Source organism: Vanessa tameamea, chromosome 8 (assembly GCF_037043105.1).
Source record: "Vanessa tameamea isolate UH-Manoa-2023 chromosome 8, ilVanTame1 primary haplotype, whole genome shotgun sequence".
NCBI classification, from domain to species: Eukaryota; Metazoa; Arthropoda; class Insecta; order Lepidoptera; family Nymphalidae; genus Vanessa; species Vanessa tameamea.
In genome coordinates, this window is record NC_087316.1 from 10,536,731 (window position 1) to 10,556,057 (window position 19,327).

Consider the following 19,327-nt stretch of genomic DNA (forward strand, 5'->3'; position numbering starts at 1 on the left):
TTTTTCCGAACCGATACGACTTAGGAACCTTCAAGAAAAGTGCGTACTCCTTCCTGAAAGGCCGGCAACGCACCTGCAAGCCCCCTGGTGTTGCAGATGTCCATGGGCGGTGGTAGTCACTTTCCATCAGGTGAGCCTCCTGCTCGTTTGCCATCTCTAATATAAAAAAAAAACCCCAAAACTCCACTATTATAAAAGAAAATGAAACAAATAAATTTTGAGCGAACCATATATGTATTTGTATATTTAATTTATCTTATATAATAAAATTGTTTATGTTTCACTGTTATCATATTGAACACACATATTTACGTTTAAGTATTACACACACATGAGTATTGTATAATCAATGGTTTGACCAGTACATTGTAATAACGTGAATGTATTATAATAAACGTCCAATAAATCTTTTTAACTTAATAGCTTCTATAAACGATACTATTTTTAAATAAAATATATAAAGGTACCTAAGTAAACATCATAAATTGAGATTAATATTCATATTGTGGTTCAAACTTTTTTTAATTTTTGTATGTATAGTCTACAGGCAAAATCTAATTATTATATATTCTGTCTAATTATTTCCGCACATAACAGTATTAACTATTAAACTGTACAATATAAAAGCGATTTAAAAGACATAAAATAATGCCAATTTTGCAGTCACTTTTTAATTATAAAGCGTCAATAGCGCAATGGTTAACGGGCCGCCTAGCGATGTAAAAAGTCGCAGGATCGATCCTGACATCTTGGACTATTGTCGTCCCCACACCTAACACAAGTGATATGCAAAAAGGAGGGGTACATAGGAATTTACTTCACTAATTTGGGGCATACGTTTTAAAATAATAATAATTATTATTATAATTTAAAAATACTAATTGTCTACGTTTGTCTACTGGGGTTTAGCCAGAGTAGAGACCCTGTGTCTCTACTCTGGCTAACTACTCGTCAGGTGTTAGCCATAAAAAAGAAGTCTTAAAAAATATACAAATAAAATTCCATATATGGAACACATTAAAATACCAATGAAATATCTGCCTTCCTAAAATAAAACACCGAATATAGTACTTCTCTATGGAAAAAAAATTTAAAGAACACACTGGTGTTTGAACCCCAAAACCCTAAGAACGAAGAACCCTAAAACTTACCAACGTTGAAAAACATATTGGAAAAAAATTACATAGCTAGCTATATAAGCAACGAAGAGCTTTTATTATACGCATATTTTCCAATAACACGGCGCAATGTTTAGTTTAAAAGATAAAATTGCAATAGTTACAGGTGGGGCCTGCGGTATAGGCGCTGCTATTATTAAAGAATTTCTGCAAGAAGGTGTGAAGGTAAAAATTACTTTAAAAATTAACTTAATTATCAAATACATTTTTTTTTTTTTTGTTATAAAATTTGTAGGCGTGCAAAGGGCCTGTAGTAATTGTTCACCACCGCCCATAGACATAGGCGCTGTAAATTATCTTGGAAACTAAGATTCCTAAGATCACACCCTACAAACCAGAACTTACCTATATTAAGAATTGCTGTTTGGTAGCAGATTGTGGTGGTGTCTACCCATATGGACTAGCCCAATGTCCTACCACCAAATAATCACTAATTTTATCATTCATACCGTTTACCTATTTTTTTTTAAAGGAGACTAGACAACTGCGCAAGACATAGTCACTCATAAATCTAAACCAAAGATAGACTAGTATTGGTGGCTAACTTCGAGTGTTTCAGTTTTGTTGATAATTCTTCTCGTATTATATTCTGCCGTTTAAAACAAACATCGAAAAGAACCCCCTATTATAATATTCATCAACAGGCACAGGATCGGCGTGGTGGGATAATCTTTATAACACTTCGAACAAGCTCATGATTTGCATGTATGGTAAAGTTTACTACGTGTCGTCATTTGTGTAGTATCTACATAAAAAGATAAACAAAAATATGAACAAGAGGAGGGGACGACTTTATCCAGGAGTAGGAAGGACATTTGCAACTGCTCCGTAGGACATTTAAGAAAATTCATAAATATAAATTCTAATATAGTAACAATTAAAGTTAAGTTAAATTATAAGCATAAAAATAAAAATTGCCGCAAAAATAAAAAAAAAACATTAGTTTTGCGAGATAATAACATTTTATCATTTTCAGCACGTTGCAATATTGGATGTCGATGAAGAGTCGGGTTGCTCCATGGAAAAACAACTGGTAACAATATTTGGAAAAGATAAAGTGAAATTTATAAAATGCGATGTTACAATTGAGGACCAGTTGTTAGCTGCGTTCCAAAATACAACTTCGGATCATGGATACATAGATATTGTTGTGAACAACGCAGGCGTAGCTGATGAGAGACTGCACATGTTTAAAAGGACAATTGATATTAACTTTGTATGATATATTATTTATTAAAGTTATTTTTTCATTAAAAATACAAGTAGATTAAATTATTGCATTGAACGATAAAGTAAAATGTGTCACATTTCTTACAGACTGCATTAGCAGCAAGCACATTGAAGGCTCTAGAACTGATGCGTGAAGATAAAGGTGGTCATGGGGGTACTATTATCAATGTTTCCTCAATCGCTGCTCTGTTACTGATAGCACCATCTTTATTTATCTACGCAGCTACTAAAGCCGCTGTACTTCATTTAACTTGTAGTATCGGTGTAAGTACAATAATATTTATATTGTTTTTCCTCAAATAACCAGAGTGACATAAACTTGATGTCCGCACCTTTGATGTTTCTATTCTCCTGCTTTGATTTACATTTTTATCTGATCTTTGTTATTTGTGCCTCTAAATTTAAATTTAAAGATTACTGATAACTATAGTGTCTATATATAGAAGCCTGTAAGTCTAAGAAATTGTCCAGCACCGTATTTTTAGTGTGGTAATAATAGAAATAGGATCATTTGACGAAAAGTCAAATGTGTCTATTAAAGCTTAAGATATATCAAAAATAATTTAAATGGTAAACGATAAATTAATTTTCCAGAAAGAATCATATTTCGCAAACACAAAAGTGAGGACAATTGCTGTATGTTTTGGCTGCACAATATCTGAAATACATAAGAGATTGGGCAGTTTTGATGAGAACATAGAAAAAATTACAGAAATGTTCACCGAAATAATGCCTCCCCAACCGTATGTCAATTTCTCTTGATTAACTTTACTAACGTGATGACGAATGTAGTCTTTGTCTTAATAATAAATCATTTACGAAATCACATGTAAAATAAAAGAACGATAATGGCTTTTCTTCGATTTGAAAGTCAGGAGAGAATAATATAAACTATTATCATATATTTTGGCTCTTCAGGGAAACATTAAAAATGCCTTCCGTTAAGTACAGTTTATTTAATTTCGAGATATGTTTTTTATTCAATTTACCATTTCCTTTTACAGAGCTGAAGCCGCAGCAATTGGTCTCGTGGAAGCGTATAAGAATGGTGAAAGTGGAAGTGCATGGCTCGTAAAAAATAGCAAACCAGCAATAGATATAACATCAAAAATAAATACGGCCTACGATACTTTATCTGAAAGTCTTTTCGATTAGGAACTACTAATTCAATTTTTCACAAGTTTTTATTTTATTTACGTAACATTATTTTTATTTCGCATTTGAGAGTTGATAAAATATGTAAAAACATAACGCACACATACAAATACTTAGAAATCTTATCTTAAATGATAACAATTTATAATTGTACCATTTTCAATTGTGGGACCTCTCCTCACCTCACAATTGAAAATGAGAGGAATATACATTTTCCTTCCATCCGATGGAATAATAAAGCCGTTTAAGAATCACTCTTCTTAATCAATAGATGTATAATTTAGAATCAGTTATGGTATAATTTTATATGTATTCTTGCAAGTCCTTGTATTACGTTGATATCTTAATATAATATTGATACATACAAGTAAAATTTAACATCAATTATTACGTACCGTGTATATTGGCTACAAATACAATCAGTACCTTTTAGTTTAGTTAAATATACTAAATATGCTGCATTCCTTATTTCACGTATATATTTATTACTATGAATACTGTTTATCGCAGGTGTGCCGAAACTGTATGGTTAATAGATGTGAAAAAAAATATGTAAATCAATGGTTTATCCTTATCTATAAACGATATCATAGTAAAAATTATGAAAATAATAAACTTCACGATTAAGTAATAACAAACAGACGAATGTTAGAGGAAAATATTAACGGAAATCCCAAGTCTTTAAATTTAAAGGAAAATGGAAAATCTACATTTTGTACTATATATACCTACATTCCTATGTACCTACATTCATTAAAACAATATTTTTTTCATTTAATTTTGTTAGCAGCGTTTGTCCAAAAAAAAGATGTTCCTTAAATGAAAATGCGTACAAAATATAATACCTTTGCAGCGCAAAACGGCAATATCAGATGCCCTTGTACGCCTACTTAAGCGACGAAGCAGAATTAAAATATTGGATAGATAGATTTTATAATTACTTTTTAGGAGAATTTTACAAATTATATTCTTTACATTTTTATTATTTAATTCAAAATATTCCATTTACGTAAACATAATCAAAATCATCATCATCGAAATTAATGAAATAGTGTGGTAGACTTTTGTATAAAAGCAGAGGCTTTGTTTTCTAGTTATCAAGACGATCTGGGACTACCTTGAACATTTTTAGCTAGTATTCATTTGTAGGTTACAATTCGGTCATACACACAAATTTGAAAATTTCAGCCTGTACATTGTATTATTGGCTGATTACAAGTTTTAAATATGATTTAAGCCAACACATAATAAGTTTTAAACGTATTGAAAATAAATGTTAATTATTATTCTTAACTTTTTGTCATGTTAATGACATATGTTTATATTTATATTTGAGTCGAAGATATATATTTTACAATTATTTGTTGAGCGATAAATTTTATAAAGCCTATACAAAAGTATCAAACCTTTTGCATAATAATTGAAAAGTTGTTCACTATTTTCTTCATTTCCTCTTTAATCAAAAATATCTCCTGCCATAATTTCATAAGCTTTGTCCACTCTACTTGTGATATCTTCAACTTTACACCAAACAAGCCATACACTGCCACTTTTGCCAGTTTTGAAAGCAACGATAGCGCCCTGTGCCGCTTGCTCTACTCTGTGAATGAAATAACATACACTTTATAACATTTTATTTCTATACCCAAAAAAACTAGGGCGCAAAACTTCGAAATATTTATGCCATTGAACTTGTCATTTTAATAACTATAACTCTACTTTAAATTAATTAATTATTGTTAATAAGATTAACTTAACAAATATACATATTTTAATTGCTGCTTAACTCTAAATTAGCCAATTTAATATAAGTAATTTTGTAACCACGATTTGTCACGCGGTCATATTAATGTACCACAATAAAATATTAACGTGGATAATGAACTTACGTTTGTATAGGATCGTACTTCATTATTTTTTGCATACTTTGTGTTAATTTCTCGTCAAAGCTAGAAACTTTCGATATCATATCTGTTTCTGTGGCACCAAAACACATAGTTATTGTTCGAACTTTTGTCTTGGCATAGTATGCTTCTTTCTGCGAAAAAAAAAATAGTCCTAAGACATGATTATCAGGTATTTTAAATTTACGTGTTCTTTTAAGAGCTAGTAGAGTACACTATTTCTGCTCCATTATACATGAGTTATTTCGTCTGAACCTAATTCGATGCATGAACGTTACGTCAAGTTATTTCCTTCCCTGCTGAGTACGAGTAGAATTATAATCATATATTAGGCACATAAAAAAATAGTGGTTGCGGAGAATTTAAAAAACTGTTATTTATTTAGTTACTAATATTAAAGGATAAAGGTTTTTGTTAACTTTCAAATAATATTTTGTTTTATTTAACCTCACTATCACAAACAAGCAGTTTTCATCGTATTCAGTCATATTAATATTTTTTTTAAACTGGACGAGATTCCGAAAATTTCGGGATCCCGCGGGATTGATATTTCTAATCCGATCCGAATTTACGATCTCGAGTCGGGATTGCATTCCCTAGTTATGTCCTAGTGGGCCAGCCATAAAAATCAAGCATTAATAAAACCTATACCAAGAAACATAATTCTTTCAAAAGCATAATGAAATTATATAAATTGTCATAAGTAACATAAATTTAAATAAAGGACATATATATACCCCAATGCTCGATGTAAAATGAAGGATCGCTGCTTTGGTTGCCCCATATACGAAGACTGTCGGTGATAATAAAGCCAGAGCGCTAACTGATGAGACATTTAATATGGTACCTCCGATTCCGCCTTTGTCTTGACGCATTAATTCCAATGCTTTTAGAGTACTTGTCACGACGGCAGACTTAAAATTAAAAAAAAGAACTGATTATGCGTAAAAATTAATAAACAAATGACTGAAATAAAATATAATTATCAAACTATCATTCTTTTTCAGTGATTTTCCCTTTCGGTTTCGGTAAAATCTGCATTCCGAACCGGTGCCAGCTTCACTTAATATAGTTTGTCAAATAACGATTCGAAAGTGCTTGTAAAATCCTACTTGAATAAGGTGTATTTTGAATTTGATTTTTTTTTTGTTTTAGAAAAAGAAAAAAATATTTCTTCTACCGGTATGTATGTACCGAGATCTCAAATATTTTACAGCCATAATAATGTTATTATGCCTGTAAGTCAACCAAGTTTAAGAAATTATAAAAGTTAAACTTTTGTATAAATTCATAGTTCATTACAAAATTTATTTCAATTTCCTTCCGATGAATCGCATCATTCGCTATACCAGCATTGTTAACAACGACGTCAATGTAACCATATCCCTGCAATGTTTCATCGAAAGCAGCATTGAGTTCTTCCTCCTTCGTGACGTCACATTTCATGAACTTTACTTTATCTGTATGATACTTTTCTGCTAATATTTTCTCCAATGCTTTACCGGAATATCCATCAACGTCTAATATCGCAACAAACTGTAAAAGATAGAACAATAATTAAATACTTTAATACTTGGTGGCACCCAGACCACGACCTCAGGTACCACCCACTCATCAGATATTCTACCGCCAGACAGCAGTACTCAGTATTTTTTTGTTCCAGTTTGAAGGGTGAGTGAGCCAGTGTAACCACAGGCACAAGGGACGTAACATCTTAATTTCCAAGGTTGGTGGCGCATTGGTGATGTAAGGAATGGTCAATATTTCTTACAACCCCATTGTCTATGGGCGGTGGTGAGCACTTACCATCAGGTGGCCCATTTTCTCGTCAGCCTAAAGATATCATAAAGTATCTAGTGACTAGCTTATAAAGTAGCCCTAGTTCTTGGGACTGCACCCCTAAAAAATATGTATCTTAAATAAAGTAATTTGCAAAATCTGCTTGAAATTTTTTAATTTGTCAGTATCTATGCCTCCTGTACCTCGAATATCAAGTAAAGGTGATGATTCTGTGCCTTAACTCTCTGGTCGTTTTAAATCACCATCCCATCACTAAAAGTGAGCAAATAAAGAGTGCACCCGTGGTCGAGCAGTTTAATATTTCCTGCGCATTTTACTAATCTCTCTTCAGAACGATCAATTAGGCCGAAATTGGTCTAGACAAAAACGAAGCGAAAAAAAATAATTATTTATTTTTTATGAAATATAAAGATTCAATCGAATTATCATATATAATACGAAAAACGCTTAATATTCTACATGAATATCAATTATTTTCGTCTTAAAAAAATAAATACCTTTATTTGTCAAATAATTTCTAGACACTTACGCTAAATTAAAATATATGTGCAGAAAGTTAGAGTAAATTATGTTGAATGATTTTTTCTTTATGTTTTAATTACTAAAGGTTATTATTTCAGTAACAGCGACCGAGATAAGCTTGACTCTAGTAGTTTAAAAAAAAAAACAACTTTGTTGTGAATTTTTATATAGATACATCTATACAGATAAACTTAAAAATCGAAACCGTAATAATATGATCCAAATAAATTCTATAGAAGAATTACTCATTAAATATAATAAGATTTTGCTTTTGTTTAATAGACTAGAAGCGCCACATTTAAACCCGTATATGTCGTAAGAGACAAGTATTTTTATTTGTAAAGCGTATCTATCCATCAATACATGTTAACCTCGACATCATTTGTCAATAATTATCGATCATGTTAAGAAATACAAAACAGATTTATCAAAATTATACGGTACTTCTTTAAAATTACAGACATAATGATAATATCAGGATCACAGCAAACAATTATCTAGAAGTGATAGAATTATATGGCAGATTATGTGATCACTAAACGATCAATTTGACATAACAGGGATAGATGTTTTTAAATTTATTTTTACCATATCCTTATATTGTATAATCACCTATTTTAGAATATTTTATTCATAGCTAAATTTATATAATTTACATCTAAATAAGAGCCGAGATGGCCCAGTGGTTAGAACGCGTGCATCTTAACCGATGATTTCGGGTTTAAACTCAGCACCACTGAATTTTCATGTGCTTAATTTGTGTTTATAATTCATCTCGTGCTCGGCGGTGAAGGAAAACATCGTGAGGAAACCTGCATGTGTCTAATTTCAACGAAATTCTGCCACATGTGTATGCCACCAACCCGCATTGGAGCAGCGTGGTGGAATATGCTCCAAACCTTCTCCTCAAAGGGAGAGGAGGCCTTAGTCTAGCAGTGGGAAATTTACAGGCTGATTATGTTATGTTATACATCTAAATAATACTTGAAAAGCGAAAAAATTGTTTAGGTAGATTGTGAATATGTCACAGCTGGTTAAGGCCTACGCTCCGCTTGGTCTTGGAGCCTATTCCACTATGCTGCTTCTTATAGTGCCGCGACCCACTCATCAGATGCTATATTAGTATTGTTGTGTTCCGGTTTGAAGGGAGTGGGAGAGAAGAGTGAGCCAGTGTAAATACAAGAGACATAACATAACATCTCAAAAGCCATGTAAGGAATGCGTAATATTTCTTACAGGGCCAAATTTCTATGAGCGGTGGTGACCACACACTATCAGGTGGCCCATGTGCTCGTTCAGACCAATATTACTCAAAAAACCCACAGGTAGAGCTTTTCTGACGATGATATCCTTCATTCACCGCCGAACACGAGATGAATTCTTATATTCTTAACAAGTGATTTATATATATCAAATTTAGAACAATAAAATATTTGCATTAGGCTCTTTTATAAATTATCTTCGTCATAATTTACTTCTAATATAAAAAAAAATAATATATATATAAGGTGTATTATTCAATACAACATTATACAGATGATAAAGATACATACAGAAATGTTATTGTATATTACACACATGTAAAAACAGCTTTGAAAAAAATTACCATTCCGTTAAGCTCACTTGTCAATAAAAAGATTTGAAAGTACCTGTACGACTCTACACGAATTAAGTATATTTTGATTAAAAAAAAAAAAAAAAATTACCTTGACTCCTTCCTCTAGCATTTGGTGAGCCAGGGCCGCACCTATACCATTCCCACCACCGGTGATTATCACTATTTTATCGATCAGTTGAAACATGATTATGACACGACTGCCTTCTTTTAACTGATATACAATACTAGTACAATCCGCTATTTACTGTTACTAATATAAACTGTTAATAAATTTTAAATTGTCATAAAAAAATTCCATATCTCTTGTCTATACATATAATAAAATTGGAGTGTCTGTTTGTAATATTAAAATAACCGCTTTTTACTAAATGAATATGTATACACGGTACATATACCAAAGTAACATTTTTTTTTCAATTTCTATCCGCCTGTCAGTCTGTCTGTTTGTTGCGGATAATCTCTGGAACGGCTGGACTGATTTTGACGATACTTTCACTGGCAGATAGCTGATGTAATAAGGAGTAACTTAGGCTACAACAATAATTATTTGTTAAATTCAAGCGCGCACGAAGTAGCGGGCACAGCTAGTCTCATATAAGATTTGAAGTGTATGTCTGTTTAATAGAGGTTACCGATTCACTGATCGTTATAAAAGAACATAATTATTATACATTTTAAATAGAGATGGTTACAAGCGCGGTCCGAGAGAGGGGTGTTGTGAGGGTCATGAAATTAAAGTTTCCAAAAATTTTTTTAAGAAACGAATCTAAATAAATTTAAATAAATATACTGTACATTTGTTAAAATTTCTTTAAAAGTCTTTTGTAAAGATATTATGACGTAGGTATATATACTAATATTGGTACTAGGAACAAGTATATTTAAGCTAGTTACTAATGGTACCTGACTAAATTAGTCAAGGCAAAAGTTAATAACTTTTTTGTCAGGGAATGTATACGCTTTTACAATAGGACGTTTTAATGAGCCGAATCGGGGTTTATTCCCAGATCGGTTAATCTGGCGCCAATATCGATTATTTATGGACTTGAAAAATCATCAGGACCTCGCGTATAGACGCGTTTAGTACAAAAAAACTATTTACAATCGAAATGTTTTGGTAATGGTACAAAATACGAGCATAAAACCGGAAATTTGCGCGCGTCATTATAATATCATATTAATTAGTATAAATAATTGCTCAAAGTATATAATCTATTATTTTAAAATACTAAGTGATCGTAAGAAGAGCTCCAGTACTTTTTGTCGCAAATTTCTTGATAATAATTGTATGCAAAGTAAATGAAAATGTTTAGTTTAGAAAATAAAGTTGCAATCTTTACTGGAGCAGCCAATGGTATCGGTGCAGGTTCTGAAAGAATTCCTTAAAGAAAATGTAAAAGTAAGTCCTTAGAACTATATCTTAACTAAAATAAACCTTATATTAAATGTGATGTTTAAATGGATCGAAGCTTAGATAATGCGGACACTATCCAAAACAAACTCTTACAGATAGATAAAAAGTTGTCTCTGAAAATTTAAAACCCTAACGACAGAAAGGGCACTTATTCCATCGACACATAGCAACATTTGTTCTTCTGGGATTTTAATCAGATCCCATTTACAGTTTAAGGAATAATTTCAAGTACTGACAATATTGGATTTTTATTTTAAAATACTAATAACAATTAATTTGTTTTATATCTTTCAGCATGTGTGTATGTTAGATATAGATGATTCTGCGAGATGAAAACTTGAACAGGATTTATCGCTAATTTACAGCGCTGATAAAGCTAAGTTCTATAAATGTGACGTTGTGTAAGTTATAATTTGAAATGATACGAGTAATGGCCTATATTTATCTTAAAATGAGTTTAAAGTTTTTATCATATACTTCGTTCCAGATGAATGATTATTATCGTCATACAAACGTTCGCTTAATTACAATATGTTTTGGAGCAACTGACACGGACATATTCGAAAAATGTGCCTCATTCGATGAGAATGTCAATCAAAAGTTAGAAAATATCCGAAAGTACACCAGCCGTCACAGTCTTATGCAAACGTGAGTGCCGAATATTATATTTTATTATTAGAATAACAATAACGCGAATCAAGAAAAGGTAAAATATGGATATCAGATACTGAGATTTTCATCCGATACATATAGGTATCCTCCAGTTAAATCTTCACCCTCACGCAAGACGTGAATTATAAAAACAAATTAATGTGCAGTAATTTTCCGGGTTTGAACCCGCATCCTACAGTTCAGATTCAAGTATGTTAGTCTTTGGGTCATTCCGACTCTTCATTTATTTAAGTACGAATTTTAAAATCGTATATTTGACCAAATTCAAAGATATCGAGTATACAACAGGCGCAACGACAAAATTAAATAAACAATTGACGGTCCTGAAATACATATCGGTAGAGGTACAGTCATCTATTGTACAAATATCTGTTTTTGTTGTAAATACTTATCCTGCAATTTGGAGAGCTAAATAATAAAATTACCACATTTTCATATAGATGCCTTAATTTCGCTCAAAATATAATTTAATTAATTTCCAGTCCAGAGTTTGCCGCCCAAGGTGTTGTTAAAGGATACAAAGAAGGTAACAGTGGAAGCACATGGTTGGTTAACTCCAATAAGATCTCTGACATCACAGGCAATATAAGTAAAGCCTATGAAATTATGTCAAAGATATAAAATATGGCTATAAACATTGGAATTCCTGGAAGTGACTCCTATAATTCAGGATGTTATAAGAAAGGAAAATAAAACATCAATTAACACATAATATCTTAGAAAAATATTTATTGATATTACAAAATAAATAATGCTCATTTATTTTAAATTGTCTTTTGATTTTGTGCGCGTAGGATCACCATTCCAAATACAACGTTTTGGCTTTTGGTATGTTATTATTTTTGTCATTATTCGTACACAAGCTCACTAAGGATACCGTAGGCTTTCTTGATAGTGCTCGTAACATCTTTTACGGGTTTGTCAGCGATTGATAGCCAAGTACTTCCACTCTCACCCTGTTTTATCGCGTCCACTACCCCGCGTGCTGCCGACTCAGCCCTAAAAACATTAACAAAATTCCACATTCAATAATATGAAAAATGTTTTTGTTATTGTAAAATATTAAATTTTATTCCGCATCTTATAAATAATATTTAAATTAATTAATGTGAAATATTATACAGGAGTGGAAAAAATATAATATAAAAGAGATAATAAAAACTGATTTTTGTTTTGATATTATTTGACATAAATAATAAGTACAGATAACAGTAATGGCAAAAAATTACCCAACGTTTATATTTTTAATCATTGAAATAAATTAATTAAACAATCAATAACAAATTATAAAAAGTTCTATAGCTCACTTTTGTAAACGGTGGTTAGATATATTATCCAACATCTTTTTTTCGATTACTTTGTCAAAATTTCCCAATTTCTCTTTGGTCAAGAGTGAGGTATCGGTGGCACCAAAGCAAATTACTAGCACACGAACTCCAGTTCTGTCGTAGTATTCAGGCAGCTGATAAATAAAAACTCATAAAAGCTCATAAAATTCATTTTTTTTTTTATGGCATTGGTTGTCGGACGAGCGTATGGGCCACCTGATGGTAAGTGGTCACCACCGCCCATAGACAAAGGCGCTGTAAGAAATATTAACCATTCCTTACATCACCTATGCGCCACCAACCTTGGGAACTAAGATGTTATGTCCCTTGTGCCTGTGATTACACTGGCTCACTCACCCTTCTAACCGGAACACAACAATACAGTATACTGTTATTTGGCGGTAGAATATCTGATGAGTGGGTGGTACCTACCCAGACGGGCTTGCACAAAGCCCTACCACCAAGTAAAATTTTATACCATTATAGTCTTTTGTAGCGAATTTTACAAGTCTTAACTTCGGCGTGTCATTGACAAGGTTATTCTTAAAAATTAACTTCAGGTACTTATTACGGTAAAGATTAGGACTTACAACCCTGTATCACTAATAATATTCCTAATATTACCATAAAGACGAATGAGCTAATTGAAAAGCAACGATAAATATAAAATTATATGATCATAAATCGAAATAAACTTCAAATAAACACTTAATGCAAAACCTTTTAATTTTAGTTACGGGGCTCATGAGTTAAGCTTATCTTCTTCTTACGAATGGTCAAATATATGTCAAATAAAAGAGATAGATCATTGTTTATCATAACAGTTTAAACTCTTGCTTACCCCAATGCAATTACTGAACTGTAAGACAGCGCTCTTCGTACCAAAATAGATAGGAAGCAAAGGATCTTGATGCAGAGCTGCGATGGAAGACATGTTCATCACTACACCTCCCTTGCCGCCCTCGTCTTTTCGCATCAAGTCCCTAGCCTTCAGCGTACTTGACACTAGTGCAGTCTGAAAAATATAAACATATATATATATATAACTAGCTAGTGTACTTTTACATTTATCTATCATTATATAAATTTACTACATAAGATATAATCAACGCACTTAAATATACATACTGTAAAACTATATTTTCATAGATAAGTTATTTTGTCAGTATCTGTCCTAACTATAATCGAGTGGTCGTGGTATGCCTAATCTGAAACTACCAGATATAGGGAAAACAGCTTGGAAAGTATTCTAATCATAATTAAAGTAGAATTGTGTATTTTTTAATCCCTAAGAAAAGAAAATTCTTATTCTGCATTGTTACACCATACGACAGTACCTTATAGGAATCAAAACAAACTTGAGAACGATTTTCACTCGAAAATATCTCTCGAGATAAACTATAAAAATGATATATAATGTAATTTTACAAATTGTTAGATATTATTTTGTTCGATTTTAATATTGTCAATATTTAAAATATATATTTCATACCTGAATTAAATGATATAATTTTTATTATTAAACTAAGTAGATTTGAACCCGTTATCTTCGCATAAGATCCACGTAATAAATTGTTAATAGTAAATCCAAGTAATAAGTTACTTGTATATATAAAATGTAAAAATCATTATAATTACAAATAGCAAAGTACCTATGCTTCAATGCCCACGCGAACATTACAAAATAATCGCATTGTAAGCTTATTACGTCACTGAAACAAAAAAGCGCGTTAATTATTTTAATTCTCGTCATTTCTTTATATTTCTTGGTAGGTAGTCAAAATCATAAATAAACAAGTATCCCTTAATCGTTAAAAACATCCTGAAGAGAGTGTCAAGCTCCAAAATCACGAATAGACCAGACAGTTTTCTTTATAAAAATGAAATCAGATTCAATATCCGCACCATGCTTAGCCCCAAATATTATCCCATAAAATGTAATACTAGGAAACAGGAGTTTGTAAGTAATTGTTTTTAGTAAATTAATTTTGTCAAACGACGAATTAAATGCGTTTTGGGACCACCTGCTTGTAAGATTTTAAGTATTTTTATATTAATAATTATCGTTATTATTATTTTGTCTGCTAATTTAAGTTTAATGAATTTTATATTGTTAGTGTAGTGTCAATTGATAATTCATTGTATTTTCGTAAATGCCTACTGTTGTCGTAAATTTATTTCGTATATTTCTTATATCAATAAAGAAAACAAATTAATCTCAAAAATCGATAAAATAAAACTTACCACATTGATTTCAATCTCCTTCTTATATTTATCCTTGGCGTCATTCATGATGCCAGCGTTGTTTATAACTATGTCAATATATCCGTGATCCTTGATTGTAGTCTGATACGCTCCATATAAATCATCCTGATTTGTGACATCTCCCTTTATGAACTTGACCTTATTCGCTCCGTACTTCTTGTTTAATTGATTCTGTAATGCGATACCTTTGTCCTCTGCAATGTCCAGATTTGCCACATGCTGAAACATAGTAATATTATTCATCTGCTTGATGACCCTCTTATCTCGAGGTTTGGTGGGATTTGTTAGACTTCTAACCAGTTAGCCATCTTAGTTCTCTACTTAACTGAACAAGTAGATTAAATTGCTTAGAAGTATCCGAATACTTCTAAGCATTATAATCTAATTAAAAACATCAACCATTATCTCATAACCAAAGATGATATTTTCCTTGGTAGCTGTGCATAATATCAAATATAAATAAAAATAGAAGACATTCCAAATATTTTTGGCCCTGATTTAAAATATAAAACTGTCCTTTACTACTTCTGGCTAACCATGTAACTAATGATTTCAATCGTTTGTTCGGCATCGTTGATCTTGAAAACCTTAAATGATCAAATCCAAATCAATATTATTTAAGGAATGTTTTCCGAATAACCTAAATGAGTTCATGCGATTCGATATTGTTTACCAATATATTATGTTGATCAGAATTTTGGTTTAAAATACTGTGTTAATTCCTATTATAATTACTTCAGACAGTTAATTTTATTATAAGTATGAATTCGCTCTCAATTAAGCAGTTGATCGTCTAAAATGGTCTTATGTACTTCCATCTTTACCGTAAGGGCACACGGGGCCTGTGCTTAGGATCTGTGCCCCCATCCTGAGGGGGGCCCCGAAGAACTTAATTTATCTCACACTTTTCTGCACACGTTGACTGCTATATATATTTTCGAAATTGCCATATGTGTAAGAAATAACCAACATCTTTATTAAAAGGCTAGTGACGATAGTCGATATTAAAAGTTGAAAGTTATAGAAGTGCTCTTCATGATAGAAATAGATATATTGTGACCATATGATTGTACAACCAATCAGATTCCTAAGAATTTACGAAAATTACCGAACCGTTTATTTGAAACTAAACTTTAGGTCTGGCTATAAGAAAATTGTTTTTAGATTGTTTCATTATTATTTTATTAAATATTTAATTTTACTATATATACGAATGTATACGAGAATATTCCTTTGCCTGATGGTTACGAATTGTAGTGGGGAGCGGTCATTTTTCAACAATGTTACAACGACTGAGTAATTAGCCAATTGTGTGCACAGAAAATGATATCTGTCAAAAAAATTTACTTCGAGGATATAATACAAGATTTCGATCAATAAGAATCCCGAAAGAAAACATAATCATAATTTAAACGTAAAAACTAGCAGCATTCTTATATAATTAATGACATTTATTATAATCTACTGTTATTATATTATTATTTAATAAAGAGATATTACAAATAACAAAATTAACAATAGCAGTGTTGATATCCGAAAAAAAGAGATCTTTGTACTAAAACATACCTTCACATTTTCATCCAGTAAAAACTCAATAACTTTAGCACCAATGCCTATAGATCCTCCCGTTATTAACACGACTTTATTCCTTATGTCGAACATGATTTATGATTCACTGTTAACTTGGATATAAGCTGTATAACGCAGCAGGCGGTCTATTTATATTGAATGCCAAGTCAGTATGAAATGTCAAAACCGACTAATTAATTTAGTCGGTTTTGACATTTCATACTGTCATACTGTCAAAGTACAACGTAGTGATACATTTACATATAGATTTACTATGTTTTTTTTAAATTAGATCTATAGGTGGACGAGCAAATGGGCCACCTGATGGTAAGTGGTCACCAGCGGCCATGGACAATTGCGCTGTAAGAAATATTAACCATTCCTTACATCACCAATGCGCCACCACCCTTGGGAACTAAGATATTATGTCCATTGTGCCTGTAGTAAAACTGGCTCACTCACCCTTCAAACCGGTACTGCGGTTTGGCGGTAGAATATCTGATGAGTGGGCTGTACCTACCCAGACGGGCTTGCACAAAGCCCTTACTATGTTACAACAAGTTTCAAACTTTAATATGGGAACAATTTCACTTTAATGCTAATATATAACGTTGTCATTGATGCATCTAATTCCGATATTATCGCGTTCATATATACGTCAATATATGATAAGATATAACGTATTTTGATAACCTAATGTGATCTTTGACGGGCTACATTAAATAGACTCACCAATGTCATGCTGATAATTAATATTTTTATGTTGTGTTATGAAGATAAAACTAAGGCTCACTTAAACAGGATAAGATATCTACAGTTCTGGCAACAACAAATTAAAGGTGAAAAAAGAAACAAGCTTTTATTTAAATGTTCTAAAAATGAGAATCTTACTACGGATTGAACACAAAATAGAATATATTTGGCGCTTTAGTTACTGAAACTAGGGATAGATAAGTTATTGAAAACGGCCGTATTTAAAGAGTGGTTCCGACACTAACAAAGCATCGTGTCTATGGTATTGAGGCAGTCATCTGATTTTGTTCAAAAAGAATGAATGAATTCGCTGTCTACTATTTAATTATGAATAAAAATGATTTAATTTTCTTGTTAATAACTGTTAAATAAATAAATGATATCTACTATGTTTCGGGAAAATATTAATCTGTAATATTTATTAATTGTAATTAAGGTTGACTTTTGATGAAGGCCTTCTATATTGCTTCGAAACCAAATAAATAAATAATATTGATGTTTTGTTTAAAATCTTAATATATATATATATATATAATATATTAAGATTATAAACAAAACATAAAATAATCGTAAAGTTATACGTACGTCGTAGAATTATATTGACTTGGATGGTTCGTTTCTGGATAAAACGACAAACTATAATCATATGTCATAATATAATATAAATAAAACAATATATAACGTGTGTGAAATGAGCATCTCAACTGTTAGCTTGTCAACAATAAACTGCAGTTCTATATAGTGATATCCAGCACAGTTCTACAATTATCGATAAGTTTCGTCAATAGTTCCGCCGATTATATTATAAAAATCGGTTATATATAATTATATATTTTTTTATAAATATACGGTTTTATATAATTTTATTTAAACTTATATATTTTTTGGTTATTATTTTAATTCACATACGATTTTATGAACATCACTTGTCATTTAATTATTCTCATACGTTAATTTATTTCATTGTGTCTGTTATAGCGAAAGCAACTTCGTTATAACTGGGCGGCCCACGACAGCTCCCGTTTTAATTTAGTTATAATTTTAATATAATAGTTATTAATATAATATAATAGCGGATGGGCAAATGAGCCAGCTGTTGGCATTGCCCATAGATATTGGGGCTGTAAGAAATATTAGCCATTCCTTATAGAGCCGATTCAACAATAACCTTAGCAACAAAATGTTATGTCCCCTGTGTCCCTTGCACACTGGCTCACACACCCCACACACAGAAGTAAGGTATTGCAGTTTGGCGGTAGAATATAATGAGTGAGTGGTAACTACCCAGATAGATCTGTAAAAAAATATCATCGAGTTATAAAGAAACTTTAATTTTCGATTTATATATCAAATATATATATTTTTTTTGTTATAAAAATTAAGCTCTACATACAACTTTTAAATTGCAGAACAAACACAAAAAGAGAAACTCTTGCTCTTTTTAGGAATGTTGATATTCTTGACTTGTCTCTACTACAATATGCATGTATCATTCAAATAAACTTCCCCTTGAATAACTCAGTTTATTAAAACAAAGGCGCATTAAAATTCGTTGCGTAGTTCAAAAGGTTAGACCTTCACAGACAGGGTACAGACGGCGGAAGGTGACTTTTTTAATATATTGTAGAAATAGCAATAGATAATTAGAAAAAGTAAATGTAGGATAATGAAATTGTTTATTTCTTCTTTTTTCGACATTATTAATGTACAGATTCCGGATACACATGGACGTCTTTGTGGAGCTACAAATTTTATTCATATTATAAAAATGTCTCTTAATTTCCAGAATGAGGCTACTGTGCTGAACTAAAAGGTACAAAATTTTCTAAATTGGACCCTCTAGCTATACCAGCGCCTTTTCAATGTCGTATATTTGGAGAGATATTTTTTTAACATAAATACTAACATAATAAATCTTC

At 31.5% G+C, this 19,327-nt stretch overlaps 3 protein-coding genes across 3 annotated transcripts; 1 reads left to right on the forward strand and 2 right to left on the reverse strand.

Annotated features, from left to right (window-relative positions):
• The first annotated feature begins 1,132 nt into the window (after positions 1-1,132).
• Positions 1,133-3,699, forward strand: LOC113399823 (15-hydroxyprostaglandin dehydrogenase [NAD(+)]-like). Its single transcript, XM_026639066.2, has 5 exons — positions 1,133-1,343; positions 2,155-2,394; positions 2,496-2,672; positions 3,003-3,151; positions 3,413-3,699. Exons 1-5 carry the CDS (start codon positions 1,248-1,250, stop codon positions 3,561-3,563), a joined length of 813 nt encoding a protein of 270 aa, XP_026494851.2. The 5' UTR covers positions 1,133-1,247; the 3' UTR covers positions 3,564-3,699.
• A 1,241-nt stretch (positions 3,700-4,940) lies between these two features.
• Positions 4,941-9,618, reverse strand: LOC135193382 (15-hydroxyprostaglandin dehydrogenase [NAD(+)]-like). Its single transcript, XM_064215599.1, has 5 exons — positions 9,496-9,618; positions 6,770-7,003; positions 6,205-6,381; positions 5,453-5,601; positions 4,941-5,163 (listed from the first exon to the last, which is right to left on the reverse strand). The coding sequence occupies exons 1-5, from the start codon at positions 9,589-9,591 to the stop codon at positions 5,019-5,021; spliced, it is 801 nt and encodes a 266-aa protein (XP_064071669.1). The 5' UTR covers positions 9,592-9,618; the 3' UTR covers positions 4,941-5,018.
• A 2,699-nt stretch (positions 9,619-12,317) lies between these two features.
• Positions 12,318-16,802, reverse strand: LOC113399826 (15-hydroxyprostaglandin dehydrogenase [NAD(+)]-like). Its single transcript, XM_026639070.2, has 5 exons — positions 16,653-16,802; positions 15,066-15,305; positions 13,663-13,836; positions 12,801-12,955; positions 12,318-12,492 (listed from the first exon to the last, which is right to left on the reverse strand). Exons 1-5 carry the CDS (start codon positions 16,746-16,748, stop codon positions 12,342-12,344), a joined length of 816 nt encoding a protein of 271 aa, XP_026494855.2. The 5' UTR covers positions 16,749-16,802; the 3' UTR covers positions 12,318-12,341.
• Positions 16,803-19,327: the final 2,525 nt, after the last annotated feature.